This window comes from Vanellus vanellus (genome assembly GCF_965231255.1).
Source record: "Vanellus vanellus genome assembly, chromosome: 13".
Taxonomy (NCBI): Eukaryota; Metazoa; Chordata; class Aves; order Charadriiformes; family Charadriidae; genus Vanellus; species Vanellus vanellus.
Window position 1 is genome coordinate 2,214,818 of NC_138918.1, and position 21,665 is coordinate 2,236,482.

At 53.3% G+C, this 21,665-nt stretch overlaps 1 protein-coding gene across 1 annotated transcript in view; it reads right to left on the bottom strand.

The window, feature by feature from the left end:
* Positions 1–528: 528 nt before the first annotated feature.
* Positions 529–21,665, bottom strand: part of PDLIM4 (PDZ and LIM domain 4) — a 56,145-nt gene continuing 35,008 nt past the window's right edge. The window contains exons 4-7 of the mRNA XM_082489909.1: positions 12,114–12,292; positions 9,172–9,329; positions 4,663–4,783; positions 529–3,371 (exon numbers count right to left, since the gene is read on the bottom strand). Of these exons, the coding sequence (XP_082346035.1) occupies positions 3,167–3,371; positions 4,663–4,783; positions 9,172–9,329; positions 12,114–12,292 (663 nt within the window). The 3' untranslated portion in view covers positions 529–3,166. The remainder of the gene's footprint in view (positions 3,372–4,662; positions 4,784–9,171; positions 9,330–12,113; positions 12,293–21,665) is intronic.

Here is a 21,665-nt window from a genome sequence, read left to right on the forward strand (position 1 = left end):
CCATGATCGAAGAACCCAAAACCCTGTCTGTGGCACCAAGTTCGGAGCCAGTCATTGACCTGCTGACTCTTCCTGTTAACCCCCTCATCGTTCCCTGCAACAGGAGGGACAGAAGAAAACAAGACTTGGGCTCCCGATCCCTTAACTAGTCGTCCCAAGGCCCTGAAATCCTTCTTTATTGCTCTTGGCGTTCTTCTTACTACATCATCACTGCCTATTTGAAACACTAAAAGGGGATAATAATCCGATTGCCGCACCAGGGACAGAAGCTTCCTCTTAACATCACCAACGCGGGCCCCAGGGAGGCAGCAAACCTCCCTATAAAGCAGGTCCAGTCTGCATATGGGGCCCTCCGCCCCCCTCAGAACTGAGTCCCCTATTACAATGACCCGTCTTTTCTTTTTCACTGAGGAAGTTTTGATTCGGGGTGTGGTCTGACGAGGCCTCAGTGAGTCCTCCAACCTGGGAGGATTATCATCCTCACTGTTGTGCCGTTCAACACAATGTGATGTGAGACATAAAACCGACAATACAACTTTATTTTGTATTTCATACAAACGGCACCCTCCCCACGTTTGACAGAGATAAATAGCATTACCCAGTGACACTGGGGGCTCCTACAAACCCCGCAGCGTGAACGAGGTGGCCTGAAGCTGGGAATCAACGTGCCCCGGGATGGGGTTGTGCGAGGCGGCTCCAGCTCTAGGCTCCTTGCGGGGGGGGATCAAATGAGTTGCTTACTCCTAAGAAAGGGTATCATGAGACAACCGCATGGAAAAATTGATTTGTGGGAACTTGGTTTCAAATTAAAAGAAACGCCCCACGCCCACTGCTCCCAGTGCTGTACTGGTGCAGCAGGTGGGTGAGACCACCAAGGATACCCTGCAAGCAGCCCGCTCAGTTCGGTGTTCAAAATGAGGATGATGAAAACAATTTATGAATTTTGGAGGTGTTCCCTGCACAGGGGCTGCAAGCCGCTCGGCATCCCGGCAGGATGCAACTGCCGCGCAGATGGAGTCGAAAAGGGGACAAGAGCTGCAGAGAGGGAAACACAGCCCCAGCGGGCAGCTGCGTCCGTCTGCCACGGAAAGTGGGAAAATCCCCCCGCGCCATTCGTGTCGTGAGTTCTGCGTTGCTCAGCCGGGCTGGGTTCAGCCCTGGGTTTGGGTGAAGCCTGAACTCCCCAGCTACAGGCACGGGAGCTCGGCCCAGCAACAACGCGAGGTTGATGGAGGAATCCAGAACAAATGTTTCTGAGAACGGCCAACTAAGGAGCTCCAAGCAGAGGTCTGCAAACAAGGGCAGTACCGCTTCCCACCTCATCATTGCTAGTCCCCTCATCACTTACAGTTGTCCCAAGAATCCCCCTTCAGATGGTCCAACCTACCCAGCACGGCTGTGCAAATACAAGAAAGACAAAGCTCAGCGCTGTGACAAACGTTTCCATGTGTTTCTTGTACTTTAATAATTAAAAATCGCGATGGCAGAAGGAGGGGGATGCTCTAGCTAGCAGGACCGCGCGCGGCCAGCATCCCTGCGGCTGTGAGGTGGTACCCGGCTGGGATGCACGTGCGGATGCACAGCCCTGCCGGGATGCTGCCGGGCACAGCGCAGGAGCTGCTTAAACCCCTCTAAGGCACCACAAGAAGAGGTCTAGATGTGGCCCTGTAACACCCTAAAATGCTTACTGCCTCCAGGGCGCAGGACCTGTCGGAAGAAATTGCATGCCCAGCCCCAACTGGGGTACCGCTCCCCACACTCCTCCAGTCCCAGTTTTCTCAGACCCCCGTTGTGGAGAGCCAGAAAGGGAAGGAGTGCTTTGGCCATCACCCCATCTCTTATTTTCCTTTTCCACGGAAGGGAAGTGAGCACAGACATTTCTTTTTCTCCCCGCCCCATCCTCCCTCTCTCAAGTGAGGAGGAGGAAGGAGGTTGGCGCAAAGCAGAAGTGACCTCGTGGTACCAAACGCACGGCTCCTACCGCCACCCGCAGCGGCACCCGGCAGCCGGGTCGCTGAACTCTCTCTCTCTCCTCCCAACACTGACATGAAAAAAACGTTCCTCCAACAAAGCAACATCCCAAGATCCTCAAAAACTTTTTTCCCAGCCAATAAAGTGGACAATGGACCCGGCTGAAAGCGCAGCTTTGGGATATGGGTATAAACCCAAACCTGCTGCCCCGGGGCTCGCAGCTGGGCTCAGCGCCGCTCCGGGCACTTCCCAAGTGCCTGGAGGGATTTCATCGCCACCTCCCCGCTGCGAGGCAGACCCGGATGGCAGCAGTCTGCGGGTCTAGAAATAAAGGACTACAAAAATATCGCGGAAAGCCAGGGAAGAGTCAGAGCAGCCAAAGCAAGGAGAGCCGTGGGGCAGGAGCGCGGGAGGTGGGAAGAGCTGAGGTGGGCTCTGTGCTACTTCAGCGTCCGTGAAAGGTGCCGCTCGGGTGATTAGATGGCAGAGAACAAAGGAGTTAGGAGTGAAAGAAGGAAGAAAAAAAAGCCTCGTCACACGGTCAGTGTGGAGATCTCTCGGGGAACTCAGATCAGTCCGTGTCAGCCTCCAAATGCAGTGATCCAGGGAACTGCATAGCCAATACTGTTTTAAGAGACCGCCCTTCCTCGGCACATCTGCTGGGAGGGGGCTGAGCCGGGGACCCCGACCCACCGGTATGAGGAATCCCAGGCTCCTTGGGGGGGTCGGTTTTTAATCACCGGGGCAGCCGGGGGGCAGGAGAATTATGTCAGGATATAGAAGTCAGCTTCTTTTGTTAAAGTGCCTTATTTTCTTTGAGCTCTTAAAACATCTTCCTTGCTTTTTCGGAAGAAGAGAGGGGAAAGAAAAAAAAAAAAAAAAGGGAATACTGGTTTTATATGAAAAAAAGTAGAGAATTAATCAGTATTTACACAGATCTTGGATAAGGTTATGGCACAGACTAATAACCCAACACAGCAACCCAAAAAGCAGAGTGTCAAAAAGAAGGGAAAAACCTGTTCGTATGCTTTCAACACCATCCCCTGGAGATCCCAAGTGTAAACGGTTTTATCTAGAAAAAGGCATTTAACTTGGGCTTTGGTAATCGGGGTTGATTACAGCCACATTGCGCAGCCGGCGGGGAGGACGTGGGTGGGCGCGCGGCCGCCCGACCTCTCCGGAGCACAGCCCGGGGTTAGACAAGTTCAACTTTAGCGTTGGGATAAACAGCCACCACGTCATATCCCTCGGGGGGCTTAACCCTCTCCTTCGCGTGCGTCTCGCAGTACAGCTGCTCTTCGATGAAGAAATACCCTCTCTGCTTCAGGTTGAGGCCGCAGTCGTCGCACATGAAGCACTCGGGGTGGTAGAGCTTGTCCCGAGCTTTGACAATGGTGCCCCTGGTGAGAGACAGGGAGAGCTCGGGTGAGATAGAATCATCGAATGGTTTAGGTTGGAAGGGACCTTGAAGATCATCCCATTCCACCCCCTGCCCCAGGCAGGGACACCTCCCCCCAGCCCAGGTTGCTCCCAGCCCCGTCCAACCTGGCCTTGAACACCTCCAGGGATGGGGCCTCAACAACTTCTCGGGGCAACTTGTTCCACTGTCTCACCACCCTCAAAGTGAAAAATTTCTTCCTAATATTTAATCTAAGTCTCCCTTCTTCCAGTTTAAAGCCATTCCCCCTCATCCTATCACTACATCCCTTGCCAAAAGTCCCTCCCTCGGGTGAGAGATGGAGAAACAAGGAGCATCAACAGCTTTTCCTGATGCCTCCAGTAAAACGGATTAAGTGAAGGGAAGTGGTGTGCAGGGGCACACAAGGGCGTTATCGTGGGTTCCCGTCCCAACACCTCAGCCCACCCAAAGCTGCCGCCCTGCTCGAGCCGTGGCTCCCCCATATCTCCGTGGGAAGGGATGCTCCATCCCCTTTTGTCTGTGCCCCCGCTGCAGCACTGCCCCATGGCTCGATGCAAAGCAGAGCCTCAAATACCTACGCTCAGCCCAGACCTGAGCATGGGGAGGCAGCGCCCTCCAAGCACTGCTGGCCGGGCTGGGGCTGCCCCCACGCAGGCACCACCACGGCTCGCGGGGGCACAGCCCCTCGGCTCACGGCACCGGCGAGAACATGGTCACAGGCGTTCGCGGAGCAGCCTCTCAGCCAGCAAATCCGGCTCGGGCAGAACGTCGATGACAACAGAACGTAAATCACAACACAGCGAAGCAGAGAAAGGCCCATATTCTCTGAAATCGGACCCAACACCCATCCCTCGGAGAGTAACTCTTCAACAAACAAAAATGACCTGCAGACCTCTTCTACTTGACCCTTGAAGCATTTCTCCCTCTGTAAGGCAGTGAAAGAGTGCCGGCGCTGCCGGTGCTATTCATAGTCCCTGGGCAGTTACTATGGTAAGCAGGGCAGAAACCATCCCATGAATCATCCCCGTTTTGCTGCACGATGCCCTTAAAAGGGGCAGTCCAAACCCTATTCCTCAATTCCAGGTTTATATACAGTTAGCAAAAACCAGAAAGGGATTCAAGGTATTCCTCCGTAAACACACGGTATTCCGCTATAAACACAAGGTATTCTGCTATAAATTCTGCCTGCTTGTCTGGTAGGACCCGACCCACCCGGTCCCTGCGTTGCTGTCCCCACCAAACCGGAGGCTCTGGGGAGACGCGACACTTACACGATGCCGTTCCCGCAGCGGGTGCACTCGGGGAGCATCTGCAGCCCGGACATGGCACCGCCAAGCTTTGACACCGGTGACTTGATGTTTCGGGGGTTGCTCAGTTTGTCGAGTTTTTCACCTGCCAAGAATTTTAAACAGACACAGATTGAAAACTTGTCCTCTCGGGGCTTTTTTTTTTAAATCTCTCCCCCCTCCCCCCCCTTTTTTTTTTCCTTAAGGAGTCAGATGAGTCTCTGCATGTCACAGCAGAACCTGCAACTTGCTTGTAAGGAAGCAAAAAGCAAATAGTGAGACCAACCGTCTCAAAAGTCACCCAGCATTCGGGATTGCAGATGACCGCAGGACACTGCGCTGACCCTCCTAATGAAGGGTGCATCCTAACGTGCACCCTACCGAAGCGCGGAAGGCGGCAGAAGCCCGTGGCTGCATCAGCAGATGATCTATCCACGTACTGCGACGGCACCAGCTCAGCACATACGACATGTCGAAAGGCAAAGCAGCCTTATTCTAGAGATGAGAGATCGATTTGGCTGCAATACTATTTAGTGAGTTAAGAAATATAAATAGCAAAAATCTTAGAAAAGCTTCAGAAAGAAGAGATTCTGTCACGCCGACTGCACTTCACAGATCCACCATCAGTGAAGGAGACAAAGATGAAAGCCTTTTGGAGAATTAGGCAAATTAAAACAAACAGTAATAGAATTACATGCATTTTTCTTCTTAGAACAATCATTTAATCTAAAATAAACTAATCTCAAGCAAAACATTGCGATAGAAGATAAGGTGTTCTGGGGCACCAAGCCAGCTTTCGTAAAGGTCCAACGACAAGAAAGGAAGCAAGGAAAATTTTGTGCATATGAACAACATCATGGCCAAGTTTTCAGTGTCGCAGCTCCCCCTCCTTACGGATCGTCTGTCACTTGCCCTCGCACTTCAGACGATATGAACGTGCTCATTGCCAACCACTGGGACGCTTAAAAGCTTCCAGTATTCACTGAGTGGCTTTTCATGGCTCACAACTGACCGGTCTTTTGGTTATATATTGACCTGTGCTTCCTCTGTGATGGCCTAAAGTTATAGAAAGGAAAAGCTCATATAGAAAGACAATGTGTTTTATTCCATTAGCTGGCACAGTTTGGAAAAGCAGCAAGCCCTGGGAGGTGGTGGTGTGGTGACCTCTCCAGCGGGCCAGAACGCTGGCTGGTACCCATGGGCATGGTCTCAGGCTCCAACCCAACACGGGGTGCTGCGTCAGCGACGGGCAGGTACCAAGACAGCTCTTGGCTGAAGGAGCCATTCTTCAGCGTTCGGGCTTCCCGCACTCCCCGAATTTCCAGGGCACTTCAGCCCACGGTCAATCTTAAATGTGTGCTTGAAGCCCACAGCAGCCAGGAGGTCTCAGCAGGGGCCCAGGCACTTTCTCACCCAGGTGGGGGTCAGAAACCGCTGCGTTGGTTTTGGAAACCTCTACTTGGATCTTGCTCTGAAGTGTCCACCGTGGCTCCAGGAACGTCTCTGTGTGAATTGTTAGAACCTGGAACCAGTGCATCGTTGCTGGTGGTCGCTCATCCATCCCATGCAGGTCCACATGGGATGTTCTGCAGGGCATTGCTCAGCAGAGCTTCCTTCCATGGAGAGACGCCCACTCCCCGGGCCGGCACCTCTTGGGAGCGACGCGTTCCTGGGCTCGGCCGGGGAGGAGGAGCACACCCGACCCCGGCGTTCCCCATGGGATGTGCAGGTGTCCTCGTGCACCAGACCCCATCTCATCCGTGGCTCTGATTCAGAGACCAACGCTGCCAGCGGCTCTAGCCAAGCGAGTAAAAGCAAAAGGACCGATTTCCCACCAAAGCCCATTTTCCCAGGGTATCATATAGTGTTTGGAGATGCTGAGAGCCTTGATAGGTGCGAGACTGCCTGCCCAGGAGCGGAGTGGGGCTGCTCCACCCCAGGGGTGCTCCGAGCGCTTGGCTGGCTCCAGCCAAGGTCGCCTGTCGAGTCCTTCCGCTGCCTTGCTGGGAATAAACCCAAACAACTGCTCAAGCTGTTGGCTTCCCCAGCGGGAGATGCGGCGTGCTTAGACTAGACGCGCTTATCTGCCAGCATTTAGCAGTTAAGCTGTCGCTGTCTGTCAGACAGAGCGCTTGGATAAGCTGCTTAAAAGAGAGGCAGGAGGGGGGGGAAGAGATTTTTACAGCAAAACGAGCCCTGCAGAGGGCTGCTTCCCATCTTCCCAAACGATGGACCATTTCCTTCTATTTACCAGCCCCCAGCCTCATCGTAATTTATGTTCCTCAGCAAGGCAGCGAGAGGCTTTAACTCCACAACCTTAACAATCGCCGTCCCCATTTGTGGCTGCAGTGCTCATCCTTTCTGCGCCAAGGGCACCCACGGGGACGACTGCGGCGATTCCTCCAGCCTCCGCCAGATCCTCAGCACGAAGCTCGTTACAGGCACAGGATGGGGCTGGCGATGCTGAAGAATATACGGCTCTCAGTAGAAACACCTTCCATATAAGACATCCAGCTCCTCGGGAGAGGAGATCGTGACTTTAAAAGGACAACGCACGGCAGGTTCGGGCCAAAATGTATAATTTTAGGCTTAAGGAACAAGGAGCAGGGGAGGAAGCTGTAAAACAACCTAGCAGGGACACTCCCGGGGATTTAAACCATGCTGAAACATCACACAGCTTTTTGCCAGGAGAGATGCTTTTCACTTAATTTCTCATCCCGTATGAAATAAACAGACAGCACCGTAACGAGCGAGACTGTGCCTGTAGCCCATCGCACACCCCCTCTGCCTGCCGCACAGCACCGCCGAGAGGGAACGGGCCGGTGGCACAGCCCCGGGAGGTGGTGGGGAGGTGGTGACCCCTCCAGCGGGCCACCACACTAGCTGGTACCCATCGGCATCCTCTCAGGCTCCAACCCAACATGGGGTCCTGCATCAGCGACGGGCTGGTGCCGAGACACCGCCGGAGTGAGCAGATGTCCAGGACCGGCTGGGACAACCCCAGGGTCCGGGGACCATCCTGACACCTCGTTGTCCACCCCTTCCCCCAGCCCACACCCGAAGGGCAGTGCTGGGTTTCTCCCACCCCAGGGGACACGAGGGGAGGCAGCAGCAAACCGGCAAAGCTTCAGTTTTGTTCCCTCTCCCCAGCACGGAGAAGGGAGGAAGGCAGCAGCGTTATTAATTGGGATTAACACAGTCACTTCCTATTTGCTTCTTCCTAACGAGGGAGGAGAGCTGGGAGCGCAGGAGGCACCACACAGGGAAGCTGGTGCTGCTTGCTCTTGGTGAGGGACCTGGAGGTACATCTGGAACTCGCAATGAACATCAGTCTTCCTGCCAGCCTCCATGGGGCCGTCATATTTACACCCAGTACTTCCAAGGCCGACCCCATCTCGTGCTTTGTGGACGTGCCCGAGTACCACTGAGCAAACCCAGTAGAAACTCTTGATGCTCAGAAGTTACCCACGATCGTGCTGCTTCTGGTGAAGCAAGAAGCAACATCCTTCTAGTCAAAGAATATCCTTCGCCATCAGTTTATATGCACAGAAAGCGAAGTGCAGCGGCCCGACTCGCTGCCTCTCGCAGCTTCGTAATGAGATTTGCAGTAGTTGGTATTTTCCCATAAAATCTACGCTCCTGGATTCACATGACTGGAGTAAGAGGCTCTTGGAAGGAAGCAGAAAGGAGAGTCTTGCCCTAACGATTGTAAAGCGAAGCCTGAAAGTTTGAACATAAAAGCCCCGACGGACTTAAAGTTCAAAGGCACATAAAAAGAAGCTGAAATGTGTAGTTTAGGGATCTTATTATTTAATACTTGGACTTGGCTCCTGTCTGCATTCATGACACAGGCAGGAAGCTGTGACAGACCGGAGAAGGGAGCCAAGAGCTCCTGATCTCTATCCCTGCCTGTCTGAGGACCATCCCACGTCCTTATGCAAATGCCATTCACTTACACAGACCTACTGTCCTCCACCGCCGATCTTACACAACCGCTTCAGGCCATTACATTTCATAAACCGTCTCAGGAAAACAGCTGCTCTGCAGAAGCTGTTTGCAAATCCAACTTTCACACGATGCTCAAGTGGCCGCAAAATTTGGTAAGCCCCCGGATGCTGGCCCGAGCCTCCCCCTCAGCATCTGGAACCCTGATTTGAAACCCGCTGTCCGGGTGTTCCCCCTCACGGGCTGCCCGGACCTTCCCGTGGAGCTCAGCCACCTCAGCACCCAACCGATGTGCGGTAAAACGCCAGAGAGCAGAGGAGTTTGCAAACCCACCCCACCGGCTCCCGCAAACGGGTCCTTCAGAGGCTTTTCAAGCTTCTGGACCTCAGCGAGGGAAAGAGAAGGAGGTCAAGTCTGCAAAGGGAACTTGGTGGGTGTGGGGCCACGGAATGGGTGCAGAGGGATGGAACGATGGTTCAGCCCCGCAGCAGTGCTGTGCCGCTGCCCCGGGGACCCGCTGGGACACACTATGGGTGCCAACCTCCTTACCGTTCTCACCAGCCTCCAACATGCCCTGCAAGTACCGGAAAGATCCAGACTGTTTGGGCTCCGAAACGGGCTTTTCATAATCCTGAAGCATCTTGTAGACATCTGACTCCACATCAATCCCGTTTCTGTTCCTCGGGAGAGACTTCAAGGGGTCGAGGCTGGTTTAAAGAAAAGCAAGAAAGGCTCAAGTCAAACAGAAACAGCGACTGTCAGCTCGTCAGGGAGGTACTGACACCTCCACATTCCCACAGATTCAATTAAACACCTCTTTGTTCCCATGGCTTTCCCTGCCTGGAGGTACTACGCCTGTCGCAGGAACAGCCATTGATCCAGGGAAGTTAAACTGGTTCCTGTTGGGCTCCGATTGAGCAACACAGCCAGGGCTGGCCCAGTTACCAGATGCCTCCAGGAAAGAGGGCAGCTGCTTACAAGCACTGCAAATTGCTCAGCCACACATGGAATTTATTGAAAAAAAAAAAAAAATGGGCAAACCAATGCATTTCATTAATTACACAGGGCCAGGGGGTGACCCACCCACCCCTCGTACCGCTGTTAGGGCATCCGGCACGGGGAGAGCGGGCGGCAAATCCCCGTACCATCCACAAACGCCTCCGCCTCTTTGGAAGTTAGCGTTTCTGTAGGTGACTGCATTAAAAGGTCCATTTGCCAGACCCAGCCCACAGCCTCAATGGGAAAAACCACCCCACGGGGCCGCTCAGCCCCGCGGACGGGACAGGAGAGCAGCCCCGTAATCTCCCCCGACCACCTTCCGCATCCAGACCCGAAGCTGCTCCTTGTGTGTATGCGGCACGGCTGGGGCACACCAGCCAACAAACAGTAATTTAAACCATTATTCCAGTTTGTTCAACACATCAAAACACGAAAAGCGTAGTTTGGAATTGAAAATATTTCGGGTACACGTTTAAGGGTCCTGCTGAGCAGAGATGAATTCAAGTGCTGTTGTGCTTCGCTGAGGCCCCAAAGCACAGCACGGCTTCGGGGGAAGGGGCTCCTTTTCCTTTTTAAGGAGAAGATCATCAAGGTCATTACAAACCCAATAAAAATAGCAAGAGGCCTGAACCCACGAATGCACTTTACCCATCATCTGACTCATACCCACTTAAAAAAAAAAAAAGAAAGAAAATTCACTTTCAAACAAAGGAAAAAAAAAACACAACCACCAAACAAAATTAGCTTCCAAAGAAAAAGCCAAGCTCTGTTTTCTGGGAGTGACCCACCAGGTTCTCCCGCGGCTGCGACCCCTCGAGATGAGGGGCAGCAGTGCCGCTGCCGTGGGAACGGACCGATCCCCCCGACTGCGGCCAGCCCAACCCCCCCCGTGTGCCCCAGCGCCAGTCTGCCCTGCTGCAGCCCTCTCGAACATCAATTCACACATTTCCAGTGAAAAAGGGCAGGTTTTGACTAGTCCAGCCTGATCAAGCCCAAATTCGAAGAGAATGCACTTCTGACCCAATTCCACGCAAACACCCGGGCTAATCCCTCAGCCCTTGGCTCGCGCGCAGATAACATCAGATTTTGTTCTCCGTATTTTTTGTGCCGTTCTCTTCTTTCCAACTTCGTTAACTTTCCTGGAGCAGCACGGGGAATAAGCTGGCTCACAGCGTCACTGCAATATGAATTTGCGCAGGCACAGAGTTCCTGAGCTGCAAAGAAACTCTCTTTCCCCTTTGTATTTGGTACAGACGTTACTTCCTTGCGGAATATTTTGCCAGTGCGGAGGAGCATAAATCAGCCGCAGCGTAAGCCGTGCGACAGCATCGCAGCCCACAACCTGGCCTGCCTCAAAGTCCGCGTTATCCACCCAAACCGTTCTTGGCTACACTAAAGCTTTTTCTTTCCTACGAGCGTTATTTATCTCCCGGCCTCCCCGACAGCTGCGTTGAGCAGCTTTTACAATTATAAACATCCCAAGTTTACTGGGGTTAATTTTCTCTGCGGGTCCCTCCAGCTCCCAGACCAAGCGTTTGCTCCGGGCTCTGTGGATGTGTGATTCCCACTCCTCCGAGGGCAAACCCCTTCCATCCTGCCTTGAATATATACTTTGAAAACCCAGGATACGAATGTCTGTGCCACTCCCCGGCATTAGGAGCCACGAGGATGATCCGAGGGCTGCAGCACCTCCCATGAGGAGAGGCTGAAGGAGTTGGGGCTGTTCAGCCTGGAGAAGAGAAGGCTCCGGGAGATCTTATTGTGGCCTTCCAGTGCCTAAAGGGGGCCTACAGGAGAGCTGGGGAAGGGCTTTTTACTGGGGCATGTAGTGATAGGATGAGGGGGAAGGGCTTCAAACTGGAAAAGGGCAGGTTCAGATTGAACCTTAGGAAGAAGTTTTTCCCTGTGAGGGTGGTGAGGCAGTGGCCCAGGTTGCCCAGAGAGGCTGTTGAGGGCCCATCCCTGGAGGTGTTCAAGGCCAGGCTGGAGGTGGCCTTGGGCAACCTGGGCTGGGGGGAGGTGTCCCTGCCCAGGGCAGGGGGGTGGGAACGAGATGATCTTCAAGGTTCTTTCCAACCTAAACCATTCGATGATTCTATGATTAATCCCAGCCTGGGGACTGGACCTGATGCCGCTAATCTGCCTACCCCCATTGGCAGTGGAAAGATGTGGGTCTGGAAAACCACCACCTGCGCCCATCTCTGAGATAAACGGTTGAACATTGCTTCAGCATCACAACCTTAAATTCAGCATTGCAGTTGCTACATCCACACACGTGGCCATTTTGTTCAAAACTTGGCATCTCCAAACCCCCTTATTTTGTTTTGGGCTTCCCCCCCCCCCCCCCCCCATCTGCCCTTGGCTGACGGAGCAGGAGCTGAACCTGACGTTTCTGGAGCTGCGGGAGCACCGCAGCCTCAACACCTGCCCCTCAAACCCAGTTTGCATGAAGAGCGGTGGGACCCAGAGCACGAGCAAAGGTCTCCCCCCACCTCTGGGCAGGAGCGATGTGGAGCCCGCTCAGCTGGCCCGGCAGAGCCGACTCGGAGCCGCTGTTGGCGTAGAGCCGGGTCGGGTGGTGGTGCTGCAGATTCAGCATCTGCTTGTTGTCCGTGGGGTTGCCCCCAGCCCCGTGGGGCATCGGCCTCCTGCTCTGGGCAGGCCCGTTGTCCTGCAAGAGAAGAAAAAGAAGAAAAACCCGTGAGATTTATAGTTCTTAGTATGATGCACACGGAGAGGCTGCGTTGGGACGTGCAGTTTGCAGTAATAATATTTTATATGCACGATGGAAAACAGAGACATGCAGCAGGAAAAGGAAAACTCAGGCTTGACCTGCAGTTAAATCTTGCTGAATCTATGCAGCTTTCCTTGGTCTCCGACCAAACGAACTTGCCTGCTTCTCCACGGCGAGCCACTGCCAAGTATTCTGCATTTATTCTCCTGTAAAAGCGTATTTGTTATTTCCGCCAAAGAAAGGCTGCGAGTCTGCTTCTCGTTTCGCGTTACATCACCCCGAGAGCGCTTATCGCTCTCCTGACCTCGGGGCAACGGCTGCTGATTCACCCGAGCAGAACGCGACGAACCCCACGGCTCGGCAGCTCCGCCTGCAGGTGGGGCGAGACCTGAAGCCCAGGGGCCAGTCCTGCCGTTTCCACTTACTTGCAACTACCCTCGTCCACACACACCCGTGTTCATTTGGGGAGGTTTTCTCCCAAAATAAGATCAGCCATTAACAGCGTGAGAAACGCACCGGTCAAGGATTTAGCTTGCTATTCATATTTCCATTGGCTTTTTAATTCCCAAGGCAAACTAGGGAAATATTTTTGTCGTATGACATCAAGTCAGGGACTCAGACGCCATTAAAACGCAAGTTTTCTGTATTATTTCACCTACACAGAACATTACCTACGTCTTTTTCCAAGGCTTTGTTAGTCAGCCCCGCGCACACCCAGAAATCCTACAGGACCTGCTGCTAATCTTGCCACAAGCCACCAGAGCCACCAGCACCCTCGTCCCCGGAGAGGGGGGAGGCTCATTCCAGCTATCGGGAAAAGCCACCGAGAGCCGGACACAGCCTCAGGCCACGCGTGGCGGCCGCTGCTATTTCCAGCCACGCGAGTCAGAAACACGCCCGTGCCGACGGAAGAAAGAGATGCTTGTACAGGAGGCTGTAATCCGTTTAATCTGGTTTAATCTGCTGCGGGGCAGATCCCCAGCGATGCTGCCTTGCACCAGCTTTTCAGGAGACCGAGGGTGATGCAAAACCAAGCCGAAAAAGAAAACACCGACCTGTGAACAAATAACAAAGCGCATATTGCGGGGCTGTAATACAAAGCTCGCTTTTGACTAAAATAATCCAATAAATACTAATTGGAAACAAATGTCTAGCACTGGTGCATAGCAGAAAACACTGGTGCTCCCCAGCCTTGTAAAAATGAACAGCTAAGAGAAATAAAAACCAGATCCTGCTAGAAAAAGACCTGGAAAGTCCAACCCTTCAGTTCTTCCTAAGGCGAAACTCCCATTGATAAAAACCGGGCTTAATTAAGAACTGCGAAACGGTGCCTTTGAGGTGTTTTGGTTTTTTTTCTTTTTTTCTGCCACAAGCTGAAAAACTGCAGACTCCGGCAAACTCCCGGCACTTCCACCGCCTCCAAAGCCCCGACAGCCGCCCCGAGCCCTCTCGGCACCGCTCCTGCCCCACCGTGCATGCACACACACGTGGGGAAAGCTGCTTCCAACATAATAACTTCAAATTATCTATTAAAAAAAGGAATTTCGCTGCCAGGAATAACATAATTTTAACTGTTCCCCGATTTAGATTCATAAAAAAAATAAAAATAAATTACTACCACCAGGCTTCCAATTCCCAGGTTTACATTATGATTTCAAGGGAAATAAAGAAAACCCTTTCAACTGTGACACAGAGAGGAAAAGAAGGATCATAAACATTTCGGGGGGAAAAAAGCAATGGCCCGTGCTGCCTGGCAGGCCATCGCGAGCCACAGAGTTATGCTTTTAAAAAGCCATTATCGTTAATTAGCTGTGCATCGGGGCCCAGATGCGCGCCCGGTCCCAGGGGCTGTCCCCTCCACTCCCCTCTCCTCTGACCCCACCGGGGAGCACGGGGCTGGCGGCTATTTCTGGAATGAAGCCCTCCTCCATCAAAGGCCCTAGAGACCAGAATCTCCACGGACTTGCTTTAATCCACGGTAGTTTGTAAAGCGTTGGCCATGCGCCCCTGTTAAGCTCGGCAAGTAGGACATCAAGAGCAAACGTTGCTATAAAGCTAAAACGTATCGCCCGGGCGCTCTCCCAAAGTCATGCGAGGCGGGTGATGGAAACGGGGTGTTTCGGAGTCCTCCCTGCACCGCCGAGCTGCTCGGCATCCCCGGTCACCTCTGGCTGCCCGTCCCTGCGGGAGGAGGACGCTCGTGGTGGCGGCAGCTCGCCCGTCCCTCTGCTCAGCCCTCCTACAAAGCCCCGGGTGAGCCAGCAGCACCCGTAGGGATCAACAGCCTCCTCCGCATGGACGTCGCAGCGCTCCTGCTGCCCCCAACGCCTACCAGACCGTGGGGATGAAGCAATGGATGGCCCTCAACCTTCTCCACCAAGTTCTTTGCAGGCTTTGGAGAGCTGTGCTTCGTGTTGGGGCCAGCAAATGGCTTTACGGGAAGTATTTACCCCTCTGAGAGCTCATCGCTCTTTGCCTTCCTTTCGCTCTCAGTTTCTGTGCTACAAAACTCTCCTGTTGCACAAAAGCTGTTCCCATCTCCTTTTTCTCATCTCAAAGGCTGTTTCAGCATTTTCCCGTGAGACCCCTGCAAGGCTCCGCGTTGTGCAAAACACTCATGCATTCGGTTTTGGAAACCTAGAACCAGATGGATTTCTTTCCAGTTCTCAAATTCAAGATCAGAAAAAATTTCCCTCTTTCCCCCTTCGGGCCCTAATTTGCTTTTCTCTGCTGGCTTTTCTTCCTGCTTTTTATGGTCTCTCTTAAATTAAGAGGGTTTGCAAACCCTTCCTCAGAGCCGGTCTGCGAAGTTTCACCGAGGAGAACTCTTTTAGCCTACGAGACAGAAACTCGCCATCTGTTTCCTCACGCTTGCCTTCTAGGACCATCAATTACGAAGCGGAACCGACCTCCTGGCGCGTGGCGTTTGGAGCTCCCGGAGCCCAGGCCTCCCCGCTCCTGGCAAACACGATTCCTGCAGCCGTCCCGCACCAGAAGAACCCGAGGCAGAGCTAGAAAGGAGCTGTTTGAAGCCCCGGTTCCCGGGAGCGGGTGGCTTTCGGGGCGGCTTTGCGTGCGGCTGCAGTACGGGAGGGCAGCGCGATGTGCAGCGAGTGCCCTCGGCCAGTGCCCAGCCAGACCCACCATCTCTGGTCACCACCTCGCTGGAGACCCCCAGCCTGTCCCTCACCACCGGGGGGAGGAACGACCAGAGGAAAAGGGATGATTTGGAGGAGTATGAGCCACAGCAAATAAAAAAGATGACCTGCAGCAAGCACCTGCCTTGGCCACCCCTTGCACGGCCTCGTCAAAACATCTCCTCCTCCTCGAGATGCATTTCTCAGCGTTGCAGGAGCGCAGCCCGTGCCTTACCACGCACAGGTCAGGGCTGCCCTTACTGATGCGGTATTCATATCCCGAGGAACTATTTGCAGCAGACGGAACGTGCGATGTGGCATAGGGGAGCGATTCCCATGGCCGGAGGTGCAGGAAGCCGGGCAGGCGTGTGGATGCGGCGGTGGCAGGAGCAGCGGTGGTGGCAGGAGCAGCGGTGGTGGCAGAAGCAGTGGTGGTGGCAGAAGCAGCGGCAGTGGCAGAAGCAGCGGTGGTGGCAGAAGCAGTGGTGGTGGCAGAAGCAGTGGGGGTGGCAGAAGCAGTGGCGGTGCCAGGAGCAGTGGCGGTGGCAGAAGCAGCAGCAGTGGCAGAAGCAGTGGTGGTGGCAGAAGCAGCGGTGGTGGCAGGAGCAGCGGCAGTGGCAGAAGCAGTGGTGGTGGCAGAAGCAGTGGCGGTGGCAGAAGCAGCGGTGGTGGCAGAAGCAGTGGTGGTGGCAGAAGCAGCGGTGGTGGCAGAAGCAGTGGTGGTGGCAGAAGCAGCGGCGGTGCCAGGAGCAGTGGCGGTGGCAGAAGCAGCGGCAGTGGCAGAAGCAGTGGTGGTGGCAGGAGCAGTGGTGGTGGCAGAAGCAGTGGTGGTGGCAGAAGCAGTGGTGGTGGCAGAAGACGTGGTGGTGGCAGAAGCAGTGGCGGTGGCAGAAGCAGCAGCGGTGGCAGAAGCAGTGGTGGTGGCAGAAGACATGGTGGTGGCAGAAGCAGTGGCGGTGGCAGAAGCAGCGGCAGTGGCAGAAGCAGTGGTGGTGGCAGGAGCAGCGGCGGTGCCAGGAGCAGCGGCGGCAGCAGCAGTGCCTGGCCCGGAGCCGCCGTAGGGCTGGGAGCACTGAGGAGGCACGTTGGGTTGGCTACTGCGCCTGAGCTACTGCAGCTCTTCCACCGCCCCTCGGGCTCCAGCAGCCGGATGCTGTCAGCTTTGCTTGCTCACCCCTATACAGGGTCTCAAGCATGTTCTCAGGTGCCAGAATTTATTAGATAAAAAAAAAAAAAAAAAAAAAAAAAAAAAAAAAGAGAGAGATTTAACTAGATTTAACTGGTTTTGGGATGCCTGGCTCTCGTCCCCACCATGCAACGCAGCATCGAGAGCACGAAACAATTTTCCTTTTATATTTAAGGGAAATATGCTAAACGGTAGGTTACTTGGATCTAATCCTGGGAATTCTTCAAAGAGCCAAAAGTAGGGAGAGCTTTTTTCCTTCCTTCTTCTACAAGCACTTACTCAACTTCTAGCAAGTCCCTCTCTTCCATACCTGCTTACGAGTGAATCTTTTCCCCTATATCAGCTGAAGGTATTTCGTTGAGCTGCAGCGTGATGCCCGGACACAGCCAGTGGAGCAGTGAGCACAATCAGCAAAGTAACGAAGCTCAAATGCTTTTCACAGGACGTATTGTTTCCAATTTCAGGAAACGCACAAGGGAGCATTAAAAGAAGCAAGTTGAAGGTTTCAACAGAAATACAAATATACTCTGTGGCTTCAGCACGCAGAGCTAACGTGTGCTCCAGGGGTCACCGATGCTCACTGCGGTTGTGCCCCTGACTCCGCTGGAGACACTTTTGTCCCTCAGGGTTTTTAGTCAAACCTGTAATAGGACAGAAGACTTTTAAATTAAAAATTAAATACTTCTAGCGAGCTAATCACTGCAGAAATAAATGTTCCCATAAGTAGGAAAACATGCGGCCAAACAGTTATTTTTGAAAGGTTTGAAAATCAGGCTCAGTCCCTGTCTCTTTTGGAGAGAGCTTATCATATTTTGAAGCCACCTTTTGTAGCATCAGCAAAAAGCATAAATCTCTTCAGATTTTTCAAATACATCAAGGTGAGCACATCATTTCGGCTGCCTGCCTAACAGGAATAACGTCGGGAGCCAAAGCTGGGAAGAGTTTAACTCATGGATTTAAACCCGCGCCCGTCTCTGGGCAAGCGGTGGTCCCCGCGCTCGCCGCCTCGGCCGCCCCCAGCCGCGCTCCTCCGGGCTGCGCTTTGCAGAGCCGCGGGAGTTAACTGCCCTTCGCACACACCATTTCTTAAGAGTTTTGAGAACTCACATTTGTATTCCGATACACTTTGGTAAAATACATCCAACCTTACTTTCCCAAAGTTTGACTATTTTGCTGACTCAAGTTTTCTTATTCTTAAAGGAAAAAAAAAAAAGACTTTTCTTTGACATCTTGCAAAGCGCCCTATTTGTCCTTCCAGCCTTTTTACACTACAAGTCTTTAGCTCTGGAGGACCACGGGTGTCAGACACAGCTTTAGAGAACATCGGACTTCATGCTCTGATCCAAAGCAATTACAGTTCATCCACTTCAGAGAGTTTTAAATGAGACCCTTAAAAGGCCAGAAGTACAAACAAAATAAATTCACCTCATTTTCCAGACGATCAGACAGAGACTAAAACTGAAGTTTGCTAATTTGAGAGGCCAACGTTGGCTCCTACAACCTCCACGTAAGCACCTACACCCATGGCCTGATTTGGAAGAGCTCTGAGCAGCGGCAGCTTGGGCGCATCCGAGTGACCCTCTGTGGGAGAAGACCCACCAGCACAGAGCCCAACGCACCTCCAAAATGACACCTTTGAGCCCAAATCCACCCCAGAGCCCACTTGTGCTGTGGGAGAAGACCTGCAGGGACAGGACGCGCCGCTGCGGGGACGCCTGCAATATGTTTATTTTCCGAAGCGCGGGGGAGCCAGCCCCGCTCGCGGCATAAACACGCGTCGCATCAGACTTAAACAAAGCTGAAGGTCATGAACGGTTTGGCTCAGCCGAAAGCCGTTTTCTGTTTGATGTACTTCAGATCCACTCTCTTCCTAAAAGCAGAATGCAATCAGTCAGTGTCAGCTAGACGTTTGCTGCCAAAAATGCTGAATTAGGGACGGGAGCGTTGCTATTCATGCTCCAGGAGGTCAAAGCATCCCTTAGCCACGGGGTCACCTGGACGGGGCACCTCTTGCGACCACACTTGGGTACTTGTGTCCGCCCCCCACGGCAAGCCCGAGCGCTCCGGCTCCTCCCCGGCGTTTGACTTCTCTCCCCCTGCTCGGAGCTCGGGCAGTTGAGCTGTGCTCCGCGGAGAGCCGGCCGGCCCCGACGGCTGCCTCTGCAATGTACGGCGAAAAGCCGTGTCCCTGGCATGGGGCCCTCAGCTGCCTACCACGGAAGAGAAGAGGGCAGGAGCGCTTTTCTGCGGAACTGGGATAATGTTTGGGCATGTAGTGATAGGACGAGGGAGAATGGCTTTAAGCTGGAAGAGGGGAGATTTAGATGAGATATGAGGAAGAAATTCCTGACTGTGGGGGCGGTGAGCCCCTGGCGCAGGGTGCCCTGAGCAGCTGTGGCTGCCCCATCCCTGGAGGGGTTCAAGGCCGGGTTGGACGGGGCTGGGAGCGACCTGGGCTGGGGGAGGTGGCCCTGCCCAGGGCAGGGGGTGGAATGGGATGATCTTCAAGGTCCCTTCCAACCCAAACCATTCTATGATCTCCCATCAGTGTGACTTTCAAACCACAAAATCCCATTTCCACAGGTAAAACACACACACCTTTGCATACAGCAGCCCGGCTTTGTATTTCAGGAGTAATTCCATAAACACACGACTCCAGGAGCTGGGGCCTGACCGAAAGCCCCCGCTGCCCTCGCCCCAGGCACCGCAGAGCCACCGGACCGCTGCCAGGCTGGGGCTCACCCCACCGAGAGCACCGGATCAGGAGTGACAGCACCGCAGAGGTAAAACCTGAACATTTCCTACTGGCTTTAAATGATGGGTCGCTTTTGACAGCATTGTAGCAGCCTTGACAAGAGTCATCCGGAACGTATTGGCATGGACAGGGAAGTTTCTAAACCATTTGTAAAGGATGGTTGGGAATTTCTTAACTTCCAGGAGGAAGACATCCACCCCTCTCTGAAGGAGCGCTCTCGCGAGAAGCAGCTCCGCAATGTAAAATGATGTATTATTAAAAAAAAAAGCCTCCTTAGGCTGAGCTAGGAAAATATAGCCAGCTCCACAGCGGCACATGTTCTGCACTGTATCTTGTACAGCATGTGTCTAACCCAGGGACAACCTCTCACAATTAGAGAGAATTAAGCTGCACAGACCCTTCTTCAGGAGCAAATGCTCTTCCACCTCGGCGCGGTCACGCTGACGGCCACTGGCGAGGCTCCGATGGCTGCTGGCTCCCTGCGGCTCCGGCAAACAGCCTCACCCCCCGGAGAAGCCACAGCCCTCGTGCGACTTAAAAGAGCTCAAGAGGGACTTGAGCTGCAATGCTACGACTTTATCCCTTAAGCTACCTGGCTCCCCGGCGGCCTCTTAAAAATCCACAGTGATGGAAAAAAGTTACCCAAGAGCGGCAAGAATGATTAAAATGTGTTTCCATTTATCTCGCCTGCTCCGGTGCAGCGGGCATGTTTTTAATATCAACGGTGCGAGGGGGTGTTTAACAAGCAGACAGAGGAGGGCTTTGTACAAATGTCTTGGTTTTATTAACACTTTCATAAAAAAGCAAGACAGCCGGGGACCGCGGGCTCTGCTGAACCGGAGGGCACAGTGTATACCGGCTGCGTTTTCTAAATACTTTCGGGCAAAGCTCTGCGGGCAAAGCCCTCCTGCACAGGCAACGTAAGCGCACGGGGAGACGGCGGCAGCTACGGCACCGCAGTGAGAGAATAAACTCCTGCTAAGGCTGGGGCTAGCTGTGCGGAGCTCTCACAGCCCGAAACCAGCCTCAGTCCCACACGTGAACAGAACTAATATTCACGAGAAGTAATTTTAGAGGAAATTAGAGGAGGTGAAGAAGCTTAAGAATAAAAGAATTTCTGCGTATCCTATAAGCAGTATTTAACTTTCATCCGTACAGGAAAACCTCATGACCATTAACAGAAAATAAACATCGGTGAAACCTCAAGGTATTTTTGCAATACAATAACCCTGGGTAACAAAGGTAGAAGAGCCTCGAAATTTCCTCCTGTCTCCAGCAGCAGTGCCCTCCTGCCAGATGACTAAGCCACAGCTAAGCCCAGCGACAGCCTAAGCCCTAGAAAGGATTTTCTCTCTGTTTCCCCGTGTTCAGGGTCACCTTCCCGGCGCAGGAGCGGAGCGCTGTGGCGCAGGAGGGCATCGCTCAGCGCAGGCACCAGGAGGGTGCTCCCGCCGCTGCTGGGCCTCCAGCCGCCCCCGCCGTGCACGGGCATCCGTGCGGCTCGGATCGACCTCCCCGCTGATAGAAAGGAATGTCTCACTACAGAGGAAAAAAATCCCAACCCCCTCACAACGAGTATCCACCTCAGCCTCCTGCGGGCTCCCCCTCCTCCCGGGGAAGATGCCGCTGTTCCCATTTCACTCCCACCTGACCGATTAATGCTACCATTAAATCGCTTTTCTCCCCATCTGCTGTTTGGCTTAAAGAACAAACCTAGTGAGCTTAACACGAACAGGCAACGTCCTGACTTCATCCTTTTCAGCGTACTGTCTCCCAGGCGGGGGAATTGTTGCATTTTCAGGTGTTACCGTATCACACTCTGATTTTCTTTCTACAACCACTACCAGCAGCTAATTGAGAGAAAAAAAGCATCACTGGCAATAAAGCTGAGCTTCAGACTACAGAAATATTACATGCTTAAACCCAAAAGATGCCTACTTCATCAGCGTGGCTTATCTAAACATCTCTTTCTGTAAAAGCCAGGGCAAGCTACACAAGAAAACACAACAAAAGCAATAGGATAATGTTTTTGGTTTTCATTTTGGAATGCCCCAACCTTTTGCTTTCACTCATTACTAAAGAAGATAAACTCAGCTTGAATCAAAACCGCCTCTCTGGCTTTCCTGCTATCAAACAAGCCCCGGCAGTGCCCGTGGGACATCCCAGCCCTCTGCGGCAGGAGCAGCACGCTGCCGCCCGGCCGTCCCAGGCTCTCCGCATGCCCCGGCTCCC